Source organism: Apodemus sylvaticus, chromosome 20 (assembly GCF_947179515.1).
Source record: "Apodemus sylvaticus chromosome 20, mApoSyl1.1, whole genome shotgun sequence".
NCBI lineage: Eukaryota > Metazoa > Chordata > Mammalia > Rodentia > Muridae > Apodemus > Apodemus sylvaticus.
Window position 1 is genome coordinate 9,712,076 of NC_067491.1, and position 26,120 is coordinate 9,738,195.

Consider the following 26,120-nt stretch of genomic DNA (forward strand, 5'->3'; position numbering starts at 1 on the left):
TCATTGTGGTCTGTATACCCCATGCCTACACCTTGCGACCCATAAAGTCTTTTCATCATATTTATCCATTGTACCTTTATTCTATCTTGGAATCTGAAAGAATAATGAAAGGACCTATTTCTCTTCATGTGCTTAGATTCTTTTTTTTTTAAATTAGATATATTCTTTATTTACATTTCAAATGTTCCCTTTCCTGGTTCTCCCCCCCCCCGGAAAATCCCATAAGCCATCTCTTTTCTCCTGTCCCCTTGTTCCCCAAACAACCCTCTCCTGTTTCCCTGTCCTGGTACTCCTCTACAATGCAACATGGAACCTTTCCAGGACCAAGAGCCTCTCCTCCCTCTGGTTTCTAACAAGGCCATCCTCTACTGCCTATGTGTCTGGAGCCAAGAGCTATAATGAGAAAGCCTGCCTGCCCAGGGATGTGATGGTGAGAGAGGGGCACCCTCTGCGGCCCCCTAGCCCATTCCCCCTGCTTCTATGAGGGTGCCTCCACCCACCTACCCACTCCTGCTTCACCACCCTAACATTCCTCTACACTGGGGCATCAAGCCTTCACAGGACCAAGGGCCTCCCCTCCCATTGATGCCAGATAAAACCCCTTCAGCTCCTTTTTCCCCCTAACTCCTCCATTGGGGTTCACGTGCTCAGTCTGATGGTTGGCTGCAAGCCTCTGCATCTGTATTGATCGGGCTCTGGCAGAGCCTCTTAAGATACAAGAGAAAATGTGGTACATTTATGCAAGACTGTAATTCTATAGTGTTTAAAGGACAACCGAGAAAGCCAAAAAAGTGACTAATTATGTAAACAAAGTTTGTATACTCTCAAATACACGTAAGGCTGTTGAGAAATTAAATCAAATGAAGATATGCCCAAATGTTATTTTCATAAATGCTGTCTAAAAGGTTATGTATTTTATGACCTCCCTTTTTGGTATACTTCCACAGTTTCTCAAAGATGCAGAGTGATTGAAAATTTAATAATATATCTTAAATGTGTCCCTAAGACACTAATCTATGGTTAATCCACACATTGCTTGTTTCTTTCTCTCAATGCATTGTTTTCATCATTGAGATCCTTCAGACTGTATGAGATGCAGATTGTCTTGGACTACAAACTGGCTCAAGACAAGCTGGAAGTGTCTTAACCAGATTGGATGGAACTGTGTTTAGCCAAAGAAAACTGCCATTTTGAGTGTGTCCTCAAAGCATCTTCCCTAAGAGTCTCGTCCCTACTGACTACCTCTCCTGTGACCTGTGTGAGCTAGCTAAGACCATCAGTTCATGGAGTCTTCTGATGTGGTTTCTGTGGTGCTACAGACGCTTCTGAACTGCATGAATTCTGGGTCCCCCTCCCACTCAGGTCCAACATCAAGTTTTCTACTCTTAAAAAAATCCTCTCCCAAGTCTCCTCATCCATTTATAGTCTGCGTGTTCTAATCATTCCCAAATCTTATCTTTAGAGCATTTCAATACCATTTGTAATTAAACATTTGCCTATGGGAATGTGTGATTGACATACATACATAATACATTCATGCACACACACACACACACATACATACATACATGCATACACACATACATATACTATGTGACATACAATGTCACTGTTTTTCTGCCTGGATACACTATAAGCTCTGCTAGGGCACAGATTTTGTTCATTTGGCTCAATTATGTATTAGTAGAACTTGGCCTAAAGCCTGACATTTAACAGGCACATAATGTATATCCTGTCTCCTGAACGGTTGTTTGAGTTGCTGAAAGAAGCATTAATTAGACCAAAGGGTACTGTAAGACCTACTCTTAGATTTTCTAGTGGTTGCTATATTACTTACAAAATCATCTTAGGAAAAAAAAAAAGAACTTTATCAAGAGTTCTAATCTGGATTATTAATTATATTGAGTTACAATGAGAATAGCATGTATTTAACCTTATTAATTAAACTAACTTCTGGGGATTTTCTTTTCCTCCTCTGTATACTTCTCGCTCTGGATATCTCAGGGAGAATTTTTTTAAAGATGTTTTTCCAACCCAAATACTTAGTGATGATTTGTTTTTAGATTTAGTTGGAATGTGGTGGGAAGACAAAGAAAAGACAAGAAGTATATTAGCTTTCTAAGATTAATGGCTGTATTTTTCTTTGGGGAGCTTGGAGACCTCAACTAAACTGTTTCCTCTCTGATCCCCAATATCTGAAGCTGTACCTAATGTAATTGCTTCCAAGGGGGAAATACTGCTTATATTTTCTGACCAGCTGTCAGAGTGTTCTTGGCTAATCTCCCTTGATATGCCCAGCTCAATATAATTGTAAGAATTCAGGACAGAGTCTTTCTGAAACAGTGTGAGCAGTAAATTTATTTGTCTCTCTGTGAGATACTGTTAATTCCCAAAGCACAAAAGTTTGTTAAGAAGATGACAACAATTTCTGATTGTTAGATATCTGTTTCCTGGGATACAGCTGCTGTGGATTACTGGAGTGTCCCTGTGTCATAGGAAGCAGGGAGAGTGGCACGATTCTCCACTTGGCTGCTCTTAAGAGCAGGATTTATTGCATTAGTATACTGCCTCCGCTATGTATCGAGTTTATTATTTCATAGTGCACATCTGTCTATTCTGAAACGTCTATTCACAGTTCTCTTCCTTGCAGTCTGTTGCATGAACATTTTCATCTTCAATATTTCTCCTTGTCTCTAAGAATGCTTAGAAGCATTCATAGGTATGGCTATTTTGTCTGGAAAATTCTTTCCTCCTGATATCTCCCTGCTAACAATGTGAACTAATGCCCAAAGGCCTTATTTAAACATATAATCCCCCCTCAGCACTTTCTATGCCTCTTTCTTCCTTTATACTGTCTCCACAGCATTTATACCATAAAACACACCATTTTATTTCTTTTTCTTTTTATCTATTTTCCTACTTCAGAGATAAAAGCTCCATAAGACAAAAATTTTTTATCTCTTTTATGTACTACTATATTCTCAGTCTTGATGCAGGTACTCAAAAAATATTGAGTAAACAAACAACTTTTCCATTACAAGTATCCAGTATAAAATATTTCCACCAGATGACAATAGAGCCAGTGAGTCTAGGAGAGTACTTATTCCTACATAGGGGGTGGTTTTATTGGAAGAAACAGGAAGTTCTGCTAAACAAGAAATATTGATTACTACTAGATCAACCTAGGCTCTTTATAGCTATAAATCAGCAAAAAAAAAAAGGGGGGGGGAGTTGAGTATCACTGCGGTAGATGACCCGGGCAGCAATGGCTCTAGCAGATGAAAGGTGCAAACCAATCCACTGGGGGTACTTCTTGTCACTCATCTCACCAGCTTGATTTATCAACAGGGGTGGGGGGAGGAGAACCACATGATAAGAAAGACTGAGAATCCTCAGTGAAACATCAAGTAAACATCCCAAATAAGAATATATAATCAGTGGTACAGCACTTGCATAGACATGCATGAAGCATTGTGTTCATGCCCAGCACTGTGGAAACCCCCAAACCAAACCAGAATAAACAATCAAAAGAGAGAAAAAGAATAAGTGCTAAGAAAAAAGAGAGGAACTGGAATGTCCTGGTGGTGAAATTTATAACATGTATGTGTCTGTAATCCCTAAGAACCAAAACATGGCCAGCATAGTAAGATATAACCATAGCTAAATGATAACACTTATATCTCAAGGGTAAACAGCCTAATTGAACACGAGGATCATTCACTAGGAGGGAATTTATGCCTAGCACTGGCCTAGGGTATTAGCTGTGTATCTTAGTCAACTACTTAGGGGTGGTGAGTTTATGGACTCATTGCCACATTCATAAACTGGCACAAAAAGGCAACCAACAAATTGGGAAAAGATCTTTACCAACCCTACATCCGACAGAGGGCTAATATCCAATATATATAAAGAACTCAAGAAGTTAGACTCCAGAGAACCACATAACCCTATTTAAAAAATGGATGGAACTGGAAAATATCAACTTGAGTTATGTAACCCAATCACAAAAGAACACTCATGGTATCCACTCACTGATAAATGGATATTAGCCTAGAAGCTTGGAATACCCAGGACACAATTCACATATCAAATGATGCCCAAGAAGGAGGAACAACAAAGTATGGATACTCTGGTCCTTCTTAGAAGGAGGAACAAAATATCCACAGAAGGAAATACAGGGACAAAGTGTGGAGCAGAGTCTGAAGGAAAGACCAGATACTGCCCCACCTAGGAATCCATCCCATATATAATTACAAAACCCAGACACTATTGTAGATGCCCACAAGTGCTTGCTGACAGGAACCGGATATAGCTGTCACCTGGGAGACTCTGCTAGTGCATGACAAATACAGAGGGGGAAACTCTCAACCAGCCACTGAACTGACCACAGGGTCCCCAATGGATGAGACAGAGAAAGGACCAAAGGAGCTGAAGGGGTTTGCAGCACCATAGGAGAAACAATAATATGAGTCAGCAAGTATTCCCAGAGCTCCCAGGGACAAAACCATCAACCAAAGAGTACACTTGGAGTTACCCATGGCCCCAGACACATCAGCAGCAGAGTTTGATCTTGGACACCAAATGGGGGAAAGGCCCTTGAGTGTAGAAAGACTTGATACCATAGTGTAGAGGAATATCAGGACATAGAAGCGGGGGTGGGTTGATTGGGAAAGGTGAGATGGCTTATGGAATTTTCAGGGGAGGAGGGAACCAGGAAAGGGGACAACATTTGAAGGGTAAATAAAGAATATACCTAATAAAAAATAATAATAAGATGATTTAAAGTCTAAACTTGTTTTTGGTTAGTGTCTTAGTCTTGTTTATGGTACTGCGTTTTCATAACATTTGACTAATGTTTAATAAAGATGAGTTTTTAAGTACTCTTTTTATAAAAAAAAAGATAGGGAAGCTGCACCCCTGAAATTCCATGTACTTAACAGGACATACAAGATGAGAACACAGGCTGTCGTGCTGATAGAAATGAAGAAACTTTCACAAGGATGCATCAATATTAGATCAAAGACTATGAACAATCAATGGCTGCTCAAAAGTTAGAATCAGTCTTCCCAACAAGACCCTGGATAGGTTATCCATCCTCAGTGGGCATCTGCAAACACATATGCAAAGAAGCAACACTAAAGGACTCAGTAGTGTGTATGGTCTCTGTGTGTGGTGTGTGTGTGTACTTGTGTATGTGTGTGTGAGTCTACATGAATGCATGTGCATGAGTATGTGAGTGTGCATGCATGAGTGTATCAGTATATGTATCTATGTAACTATGTGAATGTGTGTACAAGTATGTGTATGTGAGCATATATAAAAGTGTGTATGCATGAGAGTATGTGTGTATATATGTCTGTCTATGTTTCCTGGTGCATGTACATGGGTATGTGTGCATGAGTGTGTATTAGTATGTATATATATGTATGTGCATTTATGTGTGTCTATGTATGTATGTGTATGTGCATGAGTGTGTGAATCAGTGTCTGAGTCTGTGAATATGTGTTTGAGTATGTGTGTGTGTGTGTGTGTGTATGTTTGTAGAAAATAATAACAATAATTAAAGAAGAGGTTGCAGATTTAGGAGGAAGTTTTAAGGCATGGGAAAATTTGGAAGAGGGGAAAAAGAAGAGTGGAAATGATGTAAATATAGTATTAGTGATAAATCCTAGAGAAACCTAAAACTTTTAAATAAAAAAAGTTCCCCAAACTGTAAATATAATTGAAGTTTTTATATAATCAAACCCTCTTTGTTAAGAGGACTAAATGGATACCTTATCTCAGAAAAAAACTTAGAAAATTATATAAAATGGAAAATAGAAAGTAAGAATGAGAACATAAAGGCATGAGAGTCCAAGAAAACTCTCAGGCAAAAAAGAATTTTAGACACATACAATAAATGAAACTAAAGCACACCAGTGGACTAACACATAACTGAGAGGCAAGAGGACACAAAGAATAATGTTTTTTTTTTTACATCTGAATCAATATTCAAAAGTGTAGAAGCAAAGGAACTGAAAGGTTGAGATGTAATAAAAACTGAGCTACACAGAAATATATAGGGTGAGAATGTTGTCGTGCACATAACACTTGACTTCATGCACACAACACCTGGCAGTAATTCTATCCTAGTGGTAGGAAAGTTAACAGCTATTATGTGTTCATAAGCAATATTAATCCAAAAACTCAAGAAGCCAGTCAAACAGACACTAGTAGTAAAGAACTTCATCACTGGATATATTATGATTATATGGAGAAAGACTGCCATGTATGAATCTCATTTGCAATATTTACTAATTAGATTCTAACCTTAAAAAGTGATTATGCAGTAGTACCCATCTCACCAACTATTACCAGGTGAGGTGGTATCTGGGATGTCCCCTAGTCCTTCTGGGTTTCTAATATGTATTTTTGATATTTTTTAGTATTCACCAAGGTGTTATTAAACAGAGATATGTTTCTTATTGTCTTATGAAAAATAGTAATTCAATCAGTCTGACTTGCCTAATCAGGCAGGAAGGCAGACTTGCCCTTAGCATACCCCTTTAAGGTAAAATGAGTCTGTAGAACAAAGGAGCTGTGTTTGAAAGTGAAGGTCTAATTGAGATGCAAAGAGACAAATCAGAGAAAGATTTGAGAGAACAAGTCAGAGACAGGAGATGCCCAATTCTCATGAGAATTCTCGGTGCAAGTCATCAGAGGCAGATGAAACCAGAGAATAAATAAAGAGGAGCCAGAAGATTAGAACAAATTGCCAGAGTTAGTTTGAGGCCAAGAAGATCAGTTCAGTGAGAAGCTGAGAGAAGGCCTATTGAATCAGGCAGTTTGGAGAGGAGTTTGAACCAGAACAGCTGATGTGCCAGCCATCCAGAGTTCAGAAAGAGCTAGAAAGGGTAAGTTTATTCAGCAGCAAGTCTCAGAGAGGACAATCATATCTGTCAAATAAAAGTTACTTTTACAGCTTGAAATGAACAATAAAAGCTAATTGGGCCTTTGAAAACTAACAAATTGACCAAACTCTGAACAAGAAGTTTATTAAAAGAAGTGAGAAATATTCTGGATGGATGAAGATCCAGAGAGTGGGGAAGAGAAAGATGCAAACCAAATGCCCAGAGCAACAGTATCAGCGCTATTGGATTGGAAAACCATTCAGCATTCTACGGCCAAGTTGAACCCAGTTGTTATGTGAGCCACCATTTTTCTCCCAGGAATGTTTCCTCCGGAGAAACTTGTACACGCGCACTGAAAGGGATGTATAGTACCACTCCTAGAACCATTGTTCAGAACAGGAAGAAAGTAGAATGTCAAGCATCCATGTACAAGAGAATGAGTATGTTTGTAGTAACTTCGTGCAACATAGATCAACTGGGGAAAATCAATGTGTTATACCTTACACCTTCTGAGTGCTGTTGGGAAAAATAACAAAATTGCAGTTAAATACTTACCATCTACACAAATTCAAGAACTACCCAAGCTAAGCCTTTAGAAATGTGCAACCATGCTTCTATGAAGAGGTTATCGTTATTGAATACAAAAGTTTTCTAAATGGAATGTTTAGAACAAAGTACACTAAGGAAGGCAGGAATGAAGTCAGTATGCAGACACAGCAGGTTCAAGAGCATTAAAAATTATATACTTCCAACTCACTGCTAAGCACATGAATATGTGCTATAGCATTGATATTTATATTGCCCTTATAGTTTTGTATATGAAATAACCCAGGACAAGAAAAGGAAGGGAGAGAAAGATAGCACAATAGAGGAAGAGATAAATCCCTCATTAAGTCTTTATGCAAATTAATGACAAGGTAGACATGAGACAGAAAACAACCCAGGCTCTCTTCTGTACAGTGTACTTGGTGGTTTATATTTCTTATGCAATGCAACCATTTGTTTTCTTATATGATGCAGTGATTTATACTGAAACTAGAGAGATGACTCAGCAGTTTAAAGTGCTCACTGCTCTTCCAAAGAATCTAAGTTTAGTTCCCAGCACCTACCTTAGGCAGCTCGCAACCATTTGTAACTCTAATTCTAGTGCAGAATTAGAACAAAGGCTTTCCTCTGGATTAAATAAGTACACTTGTACTCACAAGTACACACACATACACATAACTTAAAGAAATACAAATGTTTAAATATTTTTTATTTTTATAAATAAGGAAAAATGTAAAATATATTGTTAGCAAGTAGTAAGGAGACATAGTTTTGAAGTTAACAGAGTACATAGCATGACTTAAGATTTCTTTATCTATTCCTCTGTTCAGGAACATCTGGGTTCATTCCAGCTTCTGGACATTATAAATACAGCTGCTACAAACATAGTGGAGCATGTGTACTTATTACATGTTGGAGCATCTTCTGGGTATATGCCCAGGAATGGTATAGCTGGATGCTCAGGTAGTACTATGTCCAATTTTCTGAGGAACCTCCAGACTGATTTTCAGAGTAGTTGTATCAGCTTGCAATCCCACCAACAATGGAGGAGTGTTCCTCTTTCCCTACATTCTCAACAGCATCTGCTGTCATCTGATATGTTGATCTTAGCCATTCTGACTGGTGGGAGGTGGAATCTCAGGGTTGATTTGATTTGCATTTTCCTGATGACTAAGGATGTTGAACATTTCTTTAGGTGCTTCTCATCCATTCGGTATTCCTCAGTTGAGAATTCATTGTTTAGTTCTGTACCACATTTTAATAGGGTCATTTGGTTCTCTGGAGTCTAACGTCTTGAGTTCTTTGTATATAATGGATATTAGTCCTCTATCAGGTGTAGGGTTGGTAAAAAGGACACATGCTCCATTTTGTTCATAGCAGCCTTATCTATAACAGCCAGAAACAGGAAAGAACCCAGATGTCCCTCAACAGAGGAATGGATACAGAAAATGTGGTATATTTACACAATGGAGTACTACTCAACTATTAAAAACAATGAATTCATGAAATGATTAAGCAAATGGATGGAACTAGAAAATATTATCCTGAGTGAGGTAACCCAATCACAAAAGAACACACATGCACTCACTGATAAGTGGATATTAGCCCAGAAGCTCAGAATACCCAAGATACAACTCACAGACCACATGAAGCTCAAGAAGAAAGACCAAAGTGTGGATTCTCCAGTCCTTCTTAGAATGGGAAACAAAATACCCATGGGAGGAGATACAAAGTGTGGAGCAGAGACTGAAGGAAAGGCCATCTAAAGACTATCCCACTTGGGGATCCATCCCATATACAGTCACCAAACCCAGACACTATTGTGGATGCCAACAAATGCTTGCTGACAATAGCCTGATTTAGCTGTCACCTGAGAGGCCCTGCCAGTGCCTGGCAAATACAGAAGTGGAGGCTCACAGCCAACCAAAGGACTGAGCACAAGGTCCCCAATGGAGGAACTAGAGAAAGGACCCAAGGAGCTGAAGGGGTTTGTAGCCCCATAGGAGGAACAACAATATGAACCAACCATTACCCCCAGAGCTCCCAGGGACAAAACCAACAACCAAAGAGTACACATGGAAGGACCCATGGCACCAACCACATAGGTAGCAGAGGATTACCTTATTAGACATCACTGGGAGGAGATACCCTTGGTCCTGTGAAGACTCAATGCCCTAGTGCAGGGGAATGCCAGGACAGGGAGTGTGTGGGTTGGTAAGCAGTGGGGGTGGGGGATGTGATAGGGTGCTTTTAGAGGGGAAACCAGGAAAGAGGATAACATTTGAAATGTAAATAAAGCAAATATCCAGTTTAAAAAAGAATTCTTAAATGTAGTTCTAACGGTGGCATGCAATTCATACTGTGGAAATTCATTATGAATGTATCTCTTCTAGACACTGTCCCCTGGCTTTGGTGACGAAAGCATGTCAATCAGGAACACTGCTGGTGCTGTTCTGACACCCACTGTCCCTGGCATTCCTCTCTGCTTCTCTCACGAAATAACTATCCGGGAAAATATCGATGGAGGAGGATTTGTTGAGCTCCAGGCATGGCCTTTCTCAGACAGTTTACACCTCTTGGAAACAAGCACTTAATACACTTTTGATGTTAGACACCAGGTTCACCATTGCCTTGAAGCTGAGGTGCTACATTGCCACAAAAATGTTTTCAATTTTGTGCAGTTAGCATTGTGATGGTTAGTGTCAACTGTTAACTCAACAAACTAATCATCTGGGATACGGTTACGAGAGATTATCTTCCGTTATTTGAATTGGGAAGACCCGTCATAATTGTCAGGAGGACCGTTTCAGGAACAGGAGATGCTAGATTGCAAGAGTTGTGCTTCTCTCTCTCTCTCTCTCTCTCTCTCTCTCTCTCTCTCTCTCTCTCTCTCTCTCTCTCTCTGTCTATAGATGAAATGTGACCAGCTCTCTCCTCCTGAAACTGAGATCCCTGTGACGATCAACCTTAGCCTGGAACTGTGTTTAAAATGCTCTTGTCAGAGTATTTTACCACAGTGACAGGGCAAGAAACTAAGATAATATTTATTAAAGAGGATAAAAAGTTTGATTGACAGATCCATAGACTACATTAAAGACAAGGAGAGAATTGTTCATTTACAACACACACCTCTATAGGTAAAAATGAGGATTGAAAAAAACAGCAAAAACTCTTCTACGAAATTCTCCATTTTAAAAATTATCATTTATTGGGTTTAAATGCAAGGGGCGAGTCTGTTATGCAGACTTCAATTCTCACAATCCTTCTTTGTTATCTCTGTGTTAATGGGCCACGTGATGCTAATTAAATGTACAGGTCTAAATAATTTAAGTGCTGGAGAATTCAAAGCCCTCTTAATTCCTCCTTCACCCCAAAGCAGAGCAAGGAAATTGCTAGCCTTTATGGTGGACAGAGAATTGAATAGCAAAACCATATTTCACAGAAAAAAAATCTAAATTGACTTCTCAGGTTATGAATACTTGATTGTGGTAGACATAATGCAGAAATAGCCCCATTTCAACTCATTTGGAAAAGGCAGCCGTTCATTATGCTGGGTCTAATGGCTAGAAAGAAGAAAGGGGGTAATTCTGAGCCGACAGAACACACATGTGGACAAATACTCTCACCCCTTTTTGTTGTAGAACAGTACTTACTGAGGATCATGGTAGAAATGGTGTCCAAATGGCAGGCAGAGAGGCATTCTGCCAGAAAAGACATGGTCTACCAAAAACGTCTAAAAGAAAACTTTATATACACTGTACACACATGGTTAAGGCATGCATATGAAAAACTGTTTTCTTTATGAAGATAAGCAAAGTCTGAAATCCATCCTTATTACACACCAACTCAACATTCTAGCATCACTGTCTTTAAAATGGAGGGAAGACAGAGTCAGAATTTTGTGTCCATTGGACAATATTTGCAGAATTGGCAGTAATTCCAGAAACATCATGTTTCTGCTCTCAAAGTCATCATGAAGACAGCTCTCTGAATTTTTACTTAAAGAAAATTGCTAAGGGGAACCCATACCTAATAAAATTGAACAGACCAGTGAAGACAGAATGTGACAATCTGTTTAAAGAAGCTGTGTCCCGCAGACAGCACAAAAAGCAGGGGGACTTACCTTTGTGATGGTTGGCACTGGAGACAGCTTTCCCCCACAAGGTCACTATAAAAATAATTATCAGAAGCTTTCCTCGTGTTGCTTTCTGTAAGTATCTCTTATTCATCCTGCAATGAAAAACCGATACAAGTCCTAAGAACACAGAATCACTGCACTTCTCTAACTGAACTACCATTCCCTTCCATGATACTTTGACATATGTAATCCCAGAACATTGAATTTCTCACACTGAAGATACTATTTATATAAATTATGTTGCTATGTTTACTGTAGTTGTTGGTGGTGATTGTGTGGTTGTTATTGCTATTGTTGTTGTTGTTTGAAACAGGATCTTACTGCGTAGCCTGGGCTGGTTTTGAATTCATAAACTTTCTATCTCAGATTCCCAAAAATGAGTAAGCACTGCGGGTATTAGGTGCCATGTCCAACTACGTATACTATAAACAAGGAATAGTTTTCCAAATGGTACGTGTTGACATGACTCAAGATTCAAGAAACATCTTGCTTTTGTCAGTTTTTATCAACTTAAAACAACTCAGAAATATTGTCAGTCCCTTCTTCATGGAAACACAAATATAATTTATTAAGAAAGCTTAAGACACAGACATTTGAATGGCATTGTTTATTTTCCCACATCTCAAGAGTCTTTCTTCAATGCCAAACTTTCACACATTTTTCTCTGGCATGTGCATGCCCATATACATGCACACACACACAAAAAATAATGAATAAATAAATGTATACTAATTGCTTTGATGAATCCTGCTCAGAATAAAGCCATTTCAAACTTATTATTTGAGGTTATACTTGGAAAGTCATTCTGTGACATAGCTTTCTTTCTGCCACCTTATCTGTACAGTGGGAGAATGGATGTTGTTGAATTCAAATTATTGTACTTCAGGCAAAGTAGGAAAAAAGATGAAAAATAAGAAATTTTTAAAAGTTAACATTTTCAAACTGAACCCATACTATTAAGAAAAGAAAAGATAACTACTCCTTTATACACTTACACCAAAAATTTAGCATCTACTTTCTCAAGCACCTTATACATTATCTTCTTATTCTTCAGGAAAAAAAAGTCTACCCTCATTTTGTAGCTGACATAATTTGGAAATTTTCTTAAGGTCACATTTAATGATAGAGTAAAAATTCAAACCCAGAATGACATAATTCTAAAATCCTTATTTAAGCTACTGCGATGGTAAGGCAAAAGCAAAACCAAGGAAAGTAGATTCCATGTAGATGTACTTTCAAGGACAAAACACACATCTGTTCCTTTCAAATTCAGATTCTACATTGAAGTCAACTTTGCTAGGCCTACAGATTCTCATCTACTTTCCAAGAGCTCTCTTGGTTCCTGCCTGGTGATGCCTGATTCTTCTTCCCCTTGAGGTCACCAAACTATTCTTTCCTCATAGCTTTACGCCAAAACAACCTTCAACTTAACTTTCAATCCATGTCTAGGGGTACCAAACATATTTGGATATAACATTCAGAACATTCTTTTACACAAAGCAATTCAGAAAAAATATGGATGTATTAATATTTCTTAGCTTGGAAGATTATATACATTATATGCTAGAAAAGGAGGATTGAAGGATTAAAACCATTGACTCCCAATTATCAGGGTTTGAATCCATGTTCTCTGGGTTCCTGACTATGGCTATAATAGTTAATACTGTCATCTTGGCAGAATTACCTAGGACACAAGCTTCTGATTTGATTGTGGAGGTTTATCTGGATTAGATTAATTGAGGTGCCAAGATTTATCTTGACTTTGGGTGACAACATTTCATCAGCTGGAATCCTGGATGTTAAATACGTCATCTTAACAATAGAATTGATCACCCCGTTTCCTGACCAAAGAATCTTATTAAAGGTGTAGTAAGAAGCTTCCAGCTCCTGCTGCCTGACGCCGCTGCCATTGTGGACTGTACTCCTGAACTATGAGTCAAAATAAACTCTTCTTCCAACACTTTGCTTTTGATACACTTATGTCACAGCAACAAGACAAATAATATTTACTAACTTTGGTTATTTTGAATCTGTAGCTTTAGTTTATCCTCTTATAACTTTTGGGGTAACCTGCTTAAGTTTCTTCTACTGTAAAATGGTATGTTTATATAAATTGTATGGCCCACCATGTCACATGTACAAAGGGAGAGATGTTTGAATATTTAAATGTAGTCACTGGGTCTAAAATCAAGTTTCTTGTTTATTGGCTATATGGGTTTGAATAAATTACTTAATAGCTATAGTTTCATTGGCAGTCAGGTAAGGGCTTTTAATAATATTGATCATAATTATAATAATTGTTAGAAGACTACATGAAAGAATCCATCCAATATTTGAAACTCCATAACAGGCATTAAATGTTCAGTAAATATTAACAAGTACTTGCTGTCAAGTAGGCTAGCCTTTCCCCCAAAGAACTGGCTCCATACAATGCTAGCACAGCAGTGGTGAAAGACAAACTGGATAAAAATATTTGTAAAATTATGGATTCAACAATTTAAGGGATTTATTATTGAATATAGCTTTTAAGAGGCATATGAGTAAACAAGTCTCCACTGAGGCACTTTTCAGAACTATCATTTTACAGAGTAGCACAGTAGCATAGGCTACTAGTATCCTTGAAAAATAGTTCAGCAAAATCCTGGTCTGTAATAATGATCAGGCCTAATACTCTCTCAGTAAACAAAAATTTTCAATTTTAATCTTTAATTGTATTACTTTTGTTTCACTCAGCTCTCTTGGTTTTAATTAAAATCTTCCTCTTAGTTTTGTTTTGTTGTTTCGTTTGATTACTCTGCCTCCCCTTCTGCACCCCATCCCACAGCTTCATGGCTCTACCTATCACGGAACAAGATAAAGAGCCAAATTCATCCAACAGAAGAGGTGCTTAGCCTAACTCTTGGCAATAGCTTTGCAATACAAATGGCCTCTGCTACAGGTTCAGCAGCCCACCCTTCCCTACACTGCTGTGTGCCCATCAAATGAAACAGCAGAAGGGATAGCTGGTAACCAGACAAGGAAAGAGAGACACTCACAAGGTCACTGAGCTGTCAGGGCAATGTGAGAAAGGAGAATGCAGGCCAACATTTGGAAGTCTGGAACAATCCTATTTTCTCTCTCTCAGACTAGCAATATATCTGTCCAGTCAATCAACCGCAGCCCCTTAATATCTCAAACATTACATGCTTAACCTACGTTACTGTCATAGTACAAGTCAAACTACCAAAATGTCTCACTGGATACAATATTCTAGTCATATTACCCTTACACACACACACACACACACACACACACACACACACACATACACACGAGCATGTATCTCACCTTCCCAGTTTTCCTGCCATAAAGCAATACCTATACACAAAGCAAGTAGCTGTGATGAGGACCCTTGCTTATAAGCTTTGTCTGATATTTTAGTTTCAGGAGGAAAAGAAAAAGCCATAGTCCCTATCAGTATTTTTTGTTTCTGATCTTAAGTTCTTTCTCTTCACCTCTCTATCTACACACAGCAATAGCATAACTCCACAAAGTTTTCTCACTAGCCACCAAAATCTCACTTCAAATTAGCAGAAACCTACCATTCATTCCCAGAAACTCTCCACAACCTCCTAGATGACTAGCTTGTATGAACTGGCCATCCTGCTGGTTAGAATTTCTCCTTGAGAATTTATTCAAGGCCATGTTGAATAACCATTTGCAACACTGGCCATTCACTATACTGCATGACAATCCATTTGTTTATCTCAGCCCACTCTAATGTAAGAATTCTATGGTTAGACATGGCATCTCATAGAATGAAGTTCAATTTCTGATATAATAACTGGAAAGTTCATATTTGTTGATACTGTAAAAACCTTTTAGCCAAATATGATGGGCAGCTGTTACCACAGGGCAGAAGTCAATGCAAGTCAATCATCTCTGCCTGTAGTTGGGGGTGACAAATAAGAAGGCTGAGGAGAAGAGAGACAAAGACAGGAAAAGGCAAACCGCAAGGAGAAAAGCAATGAGAACTCATCTTTCTAGCTTCCTTCTGTTTTTAAATAGTAATCAAATTTGAGCAAAATGGTGTCACAGAGTGATTAATAATGTTTGACAAAGGGACAATAGCAAAAGGGGGAAAATATGAGAGGTGCATTTCTTTGTACCCTGTGTGAGGGCAGAGGAGGAATCCACAGCCCTTACTTGGTATTTTCTACCCACCAGTTCTCAACTTAAAGTTCTCTACAACAAATTAGAATTGTCACATTAACCTGTAGAAACAACAAAATTTCAGTGAATTTCCAAACACACACAAAAAAAAGTGAAGAGAAACTGCAAGCTAAGTGCACATAGAAGATGAAACCTTGAAATCGCTGCAATCCTGGGGAAGCAGCAGTTATCAGGGAATATGGGGGATGTGGGATAAATGAGAAATGGTAACCTTGGCAATGAAAGATGTGGAAGTAAAAACTTGTCTAAACTGGAGCACTGACAAATCTTCTTGACTTTCTCATAGCCTTCCCTTCTGTGCTACATGTTTCAGATAAGTCACTGTGAGAGTTAAACTTCTGGATATTTTTTGGTAGTCCTTGCACTCCCTCCCATATGAAAAAAATACATGACTTGTAATCAAGCAAGAATTTAAAATCTGCTCTGCCACGAGAAAAATAAATCCTTCATGAAAACAGGAAGTACACTTAATTGGTCCACAAAAGATAATACAAAAATGAAGGACAACATAGACGTAGGATCTGGGGTCTGGGGTCAACTTCCTTTTGGCTGTAGATGTTTCTGTGGAAATAGACATCACACACGACAAAATATTTTCAAAGTCTAATTATGACATTTTTCTACACTGACCCATTGTTCAAGCAATGTCACAGACTCTGACAAGCAAACCGACCATGGCAGTGTGCCCCACTTTCTAGAGACCCGAATGGTGTTTAGAAAATATCAGTCATGTTAGACCATCACATCATCCTTTGCTTTAGAATCTGGAATTTGCCTGCTGAAAAGAGGGAGAGTAAAATCAGTTTGTTACTGGAAAGGAAAAGCCTATGAACTCAAACTCTCTAAGCTCAGGTACCATTTCTGATCTTATACCACTTGGCTCTTGCCCATACGGATGCTTTATTTTGTTCTAAAGCTTTGCTTTTCCCTGTAGTGTCTGTTTCAATCTTTGGTATCCTGTATCTCATGATTACCTCCATGGAATGTACTTCCTAGCAAGCCCAACCTCCAAAGTCCAGGCAATCACCTGCAGGCTTTTTCTTCCAAACCCTACAGTATCTTTTGTACCAATATAATCTGAAGTAATTCCACTTGTTTCTCTACACATTTGTTTACTTGCACACTTTCTTCTTTTCCCATTAAAATATAATTTCATTGTAGGCAAGTAATTGTACCTACATGATACTGCTCAAGCAAATAGAACAGCATGTAGATCAGAGACTTCAAGATGATTTTAGTGAGTGGATGGCATATGTTGGTTTTAATCAGAATAGAAGAGATAAGTCTTCTGTAGTGAAGACATTTTGTTATATATTTTAACTTAATGATTAAGCTTCTACTACATATACCAACTAGGAGGGGGCACAAAAATTGCATTTATGTTGGTGGATAACAGAAGGTAAAGCTCAAAGAGGAAGCAGGAGATGGAGAGAGACAAATAGAGCAGAGCAGATTTGTCTTTCAAGAAACATGCTTGGGTGGTGGCAGCAGCGGCAGAGGCGGCAGCGGCGGTGGCAGCTGGTTCAGCAGAAGGGCCATCAGCAGTGGAACCAAGAAGCCACATCAGAACTCTGCCTCCCGCCAGTCAATTACAAGAGTCTCTCCGCCATCTTGGATCTCGGGCACCAGAGAGATCAGACAGACTGAGGTACACAAAGATAACCCAAGGCCAACATCTCGAGGGTCTAAACCCAATGGGCATTGGCCTGCACCCAAGCCCTGGACTGCTCGGGGGGCGGGGGTGGGGTGGGGGAAAGGGGCACCGCTGTGCGAACCAGGCCAGGAGGTTGATTGCCCACCGGCACACACTCCACCATTTTGACTACAGGACGCCAGAGAGTGCTAGCAGGCAAAGTCAGCTAAGAGTCATAGCCCAAGGCTAACATAGCAGGGGGTCTAAGACAGACAGGCCTTGGACTGACCCCGGGCCCTGGGCTGCTCTGTGGGCCATCTGTGTGCCAACCCAGCCAGGAGGTTGTTAGCCCAGCAGACTCTCCAGGCACTTTCAGGTAGCTCATGCATGCCACCATCCTGGCCACCTGACAGAATCAATTAACACTCATAGCCCAAGGGGAACTTTGCTTGGGCCTTAGCCTGCCAGGTTTTGCCTAGACTCAGGGCCTCAGCAGCTAGGCTAGCCTTGTATGCACCAACCTGGTTGGGAGATAGGCTGCCCAGCAGAGTGACCAGCACTCAGAAAAGGTCCCGCAGCAGCATAGACCATCAGCACTCACTGAAGGAGCAAACGGGCACCCCCTGGTTCACACAGACAACCTGGGGCAAGGCACACTAGGGCTGCAGGGACACCCAAGAGGAGGGCAGCACATTAGCAATCTGTAACAGGGGAAAGCCAGCCATCCAGTGTTGCAGAAATAGCCATATAGCCTCACAGGAGGCACAAATACTAGCCAGAGACAAGACCAACTAACGCCAGAAATAAGATGGCAAAGGGCAAACGCAGGAACGCTACTAACAGAAACCTAGGCAATATAGCAGCATCTGAACCAAGCTCTCCAACATCAGCAAGCCCTGATTATGCAAAAACACCAGAAAAACAAGATTTGAACTTAAAAATCACTGTTCATGATGCTGCTAGAAGAACACAAAAAGGACATAAAATAAATCTCTTAAAGAAATACAGGGGAACATGAATAAGCTAGAAACCCGATTAATGGAAACACAAAAATCACTTAAAGAAATTCAGGAGAATAAGGCTCAAGAGATAGAAGCCAATAAAGAAGAAACACACACACAAAAAAAAAAACTTAAAGAAATGCAGGAGAAAGTGAGTCAAACAGGAGAAGTCATGAAAGAGGAAACACAAAAGTCTCTTAAAGAATTATAGGAAAACACAAACAAGCAAGTGAAGGAGCTAAGCAAAACCATCCAGGATCTAAAATCAGAAGTAGAAACAACTAAGAAATCACAAAGGGAGACAACTTTGGAGATAGAAAACCTTGAGAAGAAATCAGGGGCCATAGATGCAAATATCAACAACAGAATACAAGAGATGGAAGAAAGAATCTCAGATGTTGAAGATACCATAGAAACCATTGACTCAACAGTCAAAGAAAATGCAAAATGCAAAAAGCTTGTATCCCAGAACATCCAGGAAATCCAGGACACAATGAGAAGACCAAACCTAAGGATTATAGGTATAGATGAGAGTGAAGATTTACAACTTAAAGGGACAGCAAATATCTTCAACAAAATTATGGAAGAAAATTTTCCCAACTTAAAGAGAGAGATGCCCATGAATATTCAAGAAGCCTACAGAACTCCAAACAGACTGGATCTGAGCAGAAATAGCTCTCGTCACATAATAATCAAAACCCCAAATGTACTAAACAAAGAAAGAATATTAAAGGCAGTAAGAGAGAAAGGCCAAGTAACGTATAAAGGAAGACCTATCAGAATCACACCAGACTTCTCACCAGAGACCATGAAAGCTAGAAGATCCTGGGCAGATCTCATGCAGACTCTAAGAGAACACAAATGTCAGCCAAGACTACTATACTCAGCAAAACTCTCAATCACAATAGATGGAGAAACCAAGATATTCCATGACAAAATCAAATTTACACAATATCTTTCTACAAACCCAGCTCTACAAAAAATAATAGGAGGAAAACTCCAATCCAAGGAGGGAAAGGACACCCTGGAAAAAGTAAGATAGCTACCTTCTTTCATCAAACCCAAAAGAAGATAACCACTCAAATATAAAAATAACATTGAAAATGACAGGAAGTAATGATCACTATTCCTTAATATCTCTTAACGTCAACGGACTCAACTCCCCAATAAAAAGACATAGACTAACAGACAGGATAAGGAAACAGGACCCTACATTTTGCTGCATACAGGAAACACACCTCATTGTCAAAGACAAAAAGCACCTTAGAGTAAAAGGCTGGAAGACAATTTTACAAGCCTATAGTCTCAGGAAACGAGCCGGAGTAGCCATTCTAATATCAGATAAAATTGATTTTCAACCTAAAGTCATCAAAAGAGATACAGAAGGGCACTTCTTGCTGGTCAAAGGAAAAATCCACCAAGAAGAACTTTCAATTCTGAACATCTATGCGCCAAATGCAAGGGCACCCTCATTCGTAAAAGAAACTTTACTAAAGCTCAAAGCACACATTTCACCCAACACAATTATTGTGGGGGACTTCAACACTCCACTCTCCTCAATGGACCGATCAGGAAAACAGAAACTAAACAGGGACACAATAAAACTAATTGAAGCTTTGGACCAATTGGACTTGACTGATGTTTATAGAGCATTCCACCCTAAAACAAAAGAATATACCTTTTTCTCAGCACCTCATGGTACCTTCTCCAAAATCAACCATATAATTGGTCACAAGACAGTCCTCAACAAATATAAAAAGATCGAACTAATTCCATGCCTCCTATCGGATCACTATGGAGTAAGAGTGGTCTTCAATGGCAACAAAAACAACAGAAAGCCCACATACACATGGAGGCTGAAGAATAATCTACTCAATGACACCTTGGCCAAATAAGAAATAAAGAAAGAAATCAGAGACTTTTTAGAATTTAATGAAAATGAAGGCACAACATACCCAAATCATTGGAACACAATGAAAGCAGTGCTAAGAGGAAAACTCATAGCCCTGAGTGCCTCCAAAAAGAAAATGGAGAGTGCATACATTAGCAGCTTAAGGACACACCTGAAAGCCATGGAACAAAAAGAAGCCAACTCACCCAGGAGGAGTAGAAGACAGGAAATCATCACACTCAGGGCTAAAATCAGTCAAGTGGAAACAAAGAGAACCATACAAAGAATCAATGAATCCAGAAGCTGGTTTTTTTTTTGAGAAAATCAACAAGATAGATAGACCCTTAGCCAGACTGACCAAAGGGCACAGAGAAAGTATCCAAATTAACAAAATTAGAAATGAAAAGGGGGATATAACAACAGAAACTGAGGAAATCCAAAAAATCATCAGATCCTACTACAGAAGCCTATACTCAACACAACTGGAGAATCTGGAGGAAATGGACAATTTCCTAGACAGATACCAAATACCAAAATCAAATCAGGACCAAATAGATCATCTAAACAGTCCCATAAGCCCTAAAGAAATAGAAGGGGTCATAAAAAGCCTTCCAGGCAACAAAAGCCCAGGACCAGATGGCTTCAGTACAGAATTCTATTAGACCTTCAAAGAAGACCTTACAGCAATACTCTTCAAACTATTCCACAAAATAGAAACAGAAGGAACACTACCCAATTCCTTCTATGAAGCCACAATTATGCTGATACCAAAACCACACAAAGATCCAACAAAGAAAGAGAACTTCAGACCAATTTCCCTTATGAACATCGAAGCAAAAATACTCAATAAAATTCTTGCCAACTGAATCCAAGAACATATCAAAACGATCATCCACCATGATCAAGTAGGCTTTATCCCAGGGATGCAGGATTGGTTTAATATATGGAAATCCATCAATGTAATCCACTACATAAACGAACTCAAAGAAAAAAACCATATGGTCATTTCATTGGATGCTGAAAAAGCATTTGACAAAATTCAGCATCCTTTCATGCATAAAGTCTTGGAAAGAACAGGAATTCAAGGCCCATACCTAAACATAGTAAAAGCAATATACAGCAAACCGGTAGCCAGCATCAAACTAAATGGAGAGAAACTTGAAGTAATCTCACTAAAATCAGGGACTAGACAGGGTTGCCCACTTTCTCCTTATCTTTTTAATATTGTACTTGAGGTACTAGCTTGGGCAATTAGACAACATAATGAGGTCGAAGGGATACAAATTGAAAAGGAAGAAGTCAAACTATCATTATTTGCAGATGATATGATAGTCTACCTAAGTGACCCAAAAAACTCCACTAGAGAACTCCTACAGCTGATAAACAACTTCAGCAAAGTGGCAGGTTATAAAATCAACTCAAGCAATTCAGTAGCCTTCCTATACTCAAAGGATAAGCAGGCTGAGAAAGAAATTAGGGAAATGACCCCCTTCACAATAGCCACAAACAGTATAAAGTACCTTGGGGTGACTCTTACCAAACATGTGAAAGATCTATATGACAAGAACTTCAAGACTCTGAAGAAGGAAATAGAGGAAGGCCTCAAAAATTGGAAAAACCTCCCATGCTCATGGATCGGCAGGATTAATATAGTTAAAATGGCCATTTTGCCAAAAGCAATATACAGATTCAACGCAATACCCATCAAAATCCCAACTCAGTTCTTCATAGAGTTAGAAAGAGCAATTCTCAAATTCATCTGGAATAACAAAAAACCCAGGATAGCTAAAACTATTCTCAACAACAAAAAATTCTGGGGGAATCAGTATCCCTGACCTCAAGCAATATTACCGAGCAATAGTGTTAAAAACTGCTTGGTATTGGTACAGTGACAGGCAGGCGGATCAATGAAACAGGATTGAAGATCCAGAAATGAACCCATACACCTATGGCCACTTGATCCTGGACAAAGGGGCTGAAAACATCCAATGGAAAAAAGATAGCCTTTTCAATGGTGCTGGTTCAACTGGAGGTCAGCATGCAGAAGAATGCAAATTGATCCATCCTTGTCTCCTCATACTAAGCTCAACTCCAAATGGATCAAGGACCTCCATATAAAGCCAGACACTCTGAAGCTAATAGAAAAGAAACTGGGGAAGACCCTTGAGGACATCGGTACAGGGGGAAAGTTCCTGAACAGAACACCAATAGCTTATGCTCTAAGATCAAGAATTGACAAATGGGACCTCATAAAATTACAAAGTTTCTGTAAAGCAAAGGACACCATCAAAAGGACAAATCAGCAACCAACAAATTGGGAAAAAATCTTCACCAACCCTACATCAGATAGAGGGCTAATATCCAATATATACAAATAACTCAAGAAGTTAGACCCCAGAAAACCAAATAACCCTATTAAAAAATGGGGTACAGAGTTAAACAAAGAATTCTCACCTGAAGAACTTCAGATGACAGAGAAACATCTTAAAAAATGCTCAACTTCACTAGTCATCAGGGAAATGCAAATCAAAACAACCCTGAGATTTCACCTTACACCAGTCAGAATGGCTAAGATTAAAAATCAGGAGACAGCAGATGTTGGTGAGGATGTGGAGAAACAGGAACACTCCTCCACTGCTGGTGGGGTTGCAAATTAGTACAACCACTCTGGAAATCAGTCTGGCAGTCCCTCAGAAAACTGGGCATGTCACTTCCGAAAGATCCTGCTATACCACTCCTGGGCATATACCCAGAGGATTCACCAGCATGTAATAAGGATACATGTTCCACTATGTTCATAGCAGCCCTATTTATAATAGCCAGAAGCTGGAAAGAACACAGGTATCCCTCAACAGAAGAATGGATGCAAAAATGTGGTATATCTACACAATGGAGTACTATTCAACCATTAGAAACAATGAATTCATGAAATTCTTAGCCAAATGGATAGAGCTGGAGAACATCATACTAAGTGAGGTAACCCAGTCTCAAAAGATCAATCATGGTATGCACTCACTAATAAGTGGATATTAGCTTGGAAAACTGGAATATGCAAAACATAATCTACACTTCAAATGAGGTCCAAGAAGAACGGAGGAGTGGCCCCTAGTTCTGGAAAGACCCAGTGTAACAGTATAAGACAAAACCAGAACAGGGAAGTGGGAAGGGATGGGTTGGAGAACAAAGGGAGGGAAGGGGGCTTATGTGACTTTCGGGGAGTGGGGAACCAGAAAATTGGAAATCATTTGAAATGTAAATAAAAAATATATTGAATAAAATTTAAAAAAAAAAGAAACATGCTGAATTTACCACAAATTCTCTTTCAGTATTGAAATAGACATATGCATATATGACGTATACAGAAAGATATAGACATAAAAGATAGATTGATGGTAGATATTAAACAGACATAGATGGATATTAAAATACAAGACAGGCTGGAGAAATGACTCGGTGGTTTTAAAGTGCTTGCTTTTTTTTTTTTTTTTTGAAAAGAGTAAGGTTCAGTGCCGACCACTCACTGGACAGCTCACCTATAACTCCATCTCTGTGGGATCTCATACCTCCTTCTGTCCTCCACAGACAATGATACTCGCAAGCACATGGCTCCACACAACTGCACGTGCATACAACACACAATCACAACAAAAATAAATCTTTGTGGTAATTTTAGAATTATAAGAGTATGCTTATGCTGAATGCATAAGAATATATAATAATATATTCAGAAAGAATTTAAATTCTACCACCTTTGCTATGTTTTATATAATCTAGAAGTAGGGCATTCTAGTTTACTCATTTTTTTATTACAATTAATTTTTCTAATCAATATCATATATCCGTCATCACACTGTATCATTTGAAACCATACTATCAAACACATTGAACTGAAATAGTTGTTTTAAATGCTTAGAATACTTGCTATACTGTCTTATGATGAGCCTATCTTACATGATTTCATTCCGTTCTTCACAATGCTGCAATTTTGGTGGTCACAGAAAACTATTGATTTATTCCTAGCAGTTCATAGACAAAATTGTCAGATTTCTGTAATACCTTTGCCACCTACAGGTTGAGATGTTATGGGAAAGAAATGTATTATCATTTAATTGATGTCTCCAGAAATATATAATATTCTAAGGTTCCAAGCTCTAATACCAAAACCAACACACACACACACACACACACACACACACACACACACACACACCAATAAAGCCAAAAACAAAGCCATCTAAGACACATAGGCACATAAGGAAGACATTTGAGATGATGAAGGATGAGCTAGATTACTGCTCATCTGCTTTCTGCAACTGAGACCTCGCACACCTTCCCTATCTATAAGACGGAATGGCGTCTATTTTTTCAGAAAATATCACTATAATAAATAGGAGATTGTGTGACATTTGAACTTAAAAGAACATATTGAGGTATTACCCTTGCTCCAAAGGTCTGTCCCTCAGAAGGTAGGCATAAGTCAGAAATATTTCCTCAAATATGGTCCTAGGCCCCAAGACAGAGTAGTTGAATGAATTTGTTAAGTTTACTTAACAACTTCAACCCTAGTGACCACATATGGAATGTGTACTTACTATTTTGTGTTGGTAGAATGGTTGTAAATAATAAATGCAAAAGAGTAAAACATCTAACACAGAGGCAGCATAGAGTTTTCTATTCTATAAGTAATAGGGTCTTGGCCACAAAATTCTTTCTAGGAATGATGTAAAAAATCAAAGTCACAGAGAAATCATCTTGAAAGCATGTGTGCTTTAATTACAGATGAGAAAGTAAGCTATATTTTAGGAAATAATCAGAAATCTAAAAACTTACAAGGCAGGATGTGAAACAATAACTAAAAGTGGAAGGAACACTAAAAAGATAGAGTCTCAGCTAGATTAGTAAAATCTCAATACCTGTATTTCAGGGTTACCTAGCAAACTACACATGGCAGTATCCTAGGATCTTAGATCTAGGCAATTCTCCTTAAGGTGGAGTCACATAAAGAAAGGCATGCTAACTGAAGATTTGGATATTGCTGTGCATGTGTTTATAGTTTTATACTGAAAATCTACTCATTCGTTCAACATTTCATCCCATCCAGCTCTCATGTTAGACATTTATATAGAATATATATAACTGAATATAGTATAATTCCCATATTATATATGATAATCTAGAAGAGTAACTTTAAAATAGTCAATGAATAGAAGAGGCAACTCCTGGATCCAGATCTGTTGACCATGTAGAGTAACTAGACAAATGTTCAACTTGCTCTAATGAATCCTAATAGAATGAGTTGCATCATAGACAAGTTTGGACTGAAAAATATAAAGGCTGAAATCAAGGACTAATTTTCAGTTATATAGAAAATGGACAAGAGATACTGAATAAACAGTAAGGTATTGCCACTTCTGTGCTCTCTGGGGCTATAAATGATCACGCATGAATATTTTATAATGTATTATTCATAAGGACTGTATGTTCTGGAAAACTGAGTTAATACATTTAAGGCTGAGTATGTTGTTTCTACCAGACACTATTATGCTGATATTAGCTAGACATCATGGATACTTTACTGTGGAGTGAATACCTTAGGTATGACTTTCAGTTCAGACATGCAGGCATACCATTTTGTTATGAGAAATGTCCTTTAATTTCACAGAGTTTTAATTTTGTCTTTTATTTGGATCATAGTGTCTGCACTATGTGAGCTGGTTGGGTATCAGTGAGCTGGTGGGGTGTCAGTTCATTTACATAAAGCACTCATTTCATGTTTTCTCCTGATTTAACTACCTTTATTTTGTGTTTA

General features: G+C 38.7%; 1 protein-coding gene across 1 annotated transcript in view; it reads right to left on the minus strand.

Moving 5' to 3' along the window:
- Tafa2 (TAFA chemokine like family member 2) overlaps positions 1-26,120 on the minus strand; it is a 408,308-nt gene that overhangs the window by 156,855 nt on the left and 225,333 nt on the right. Inside the window, exon 2 of the mRNA XM_052165801.1 lies at positions 11,560-11,666. Coding sequence (XP_052021761.1) covers positions 11,560-11,666 — 107 coding nt within the window. The remainder of the gene's footprint in view (positions 1-11,559; positions 11,667-26,120) is intronic.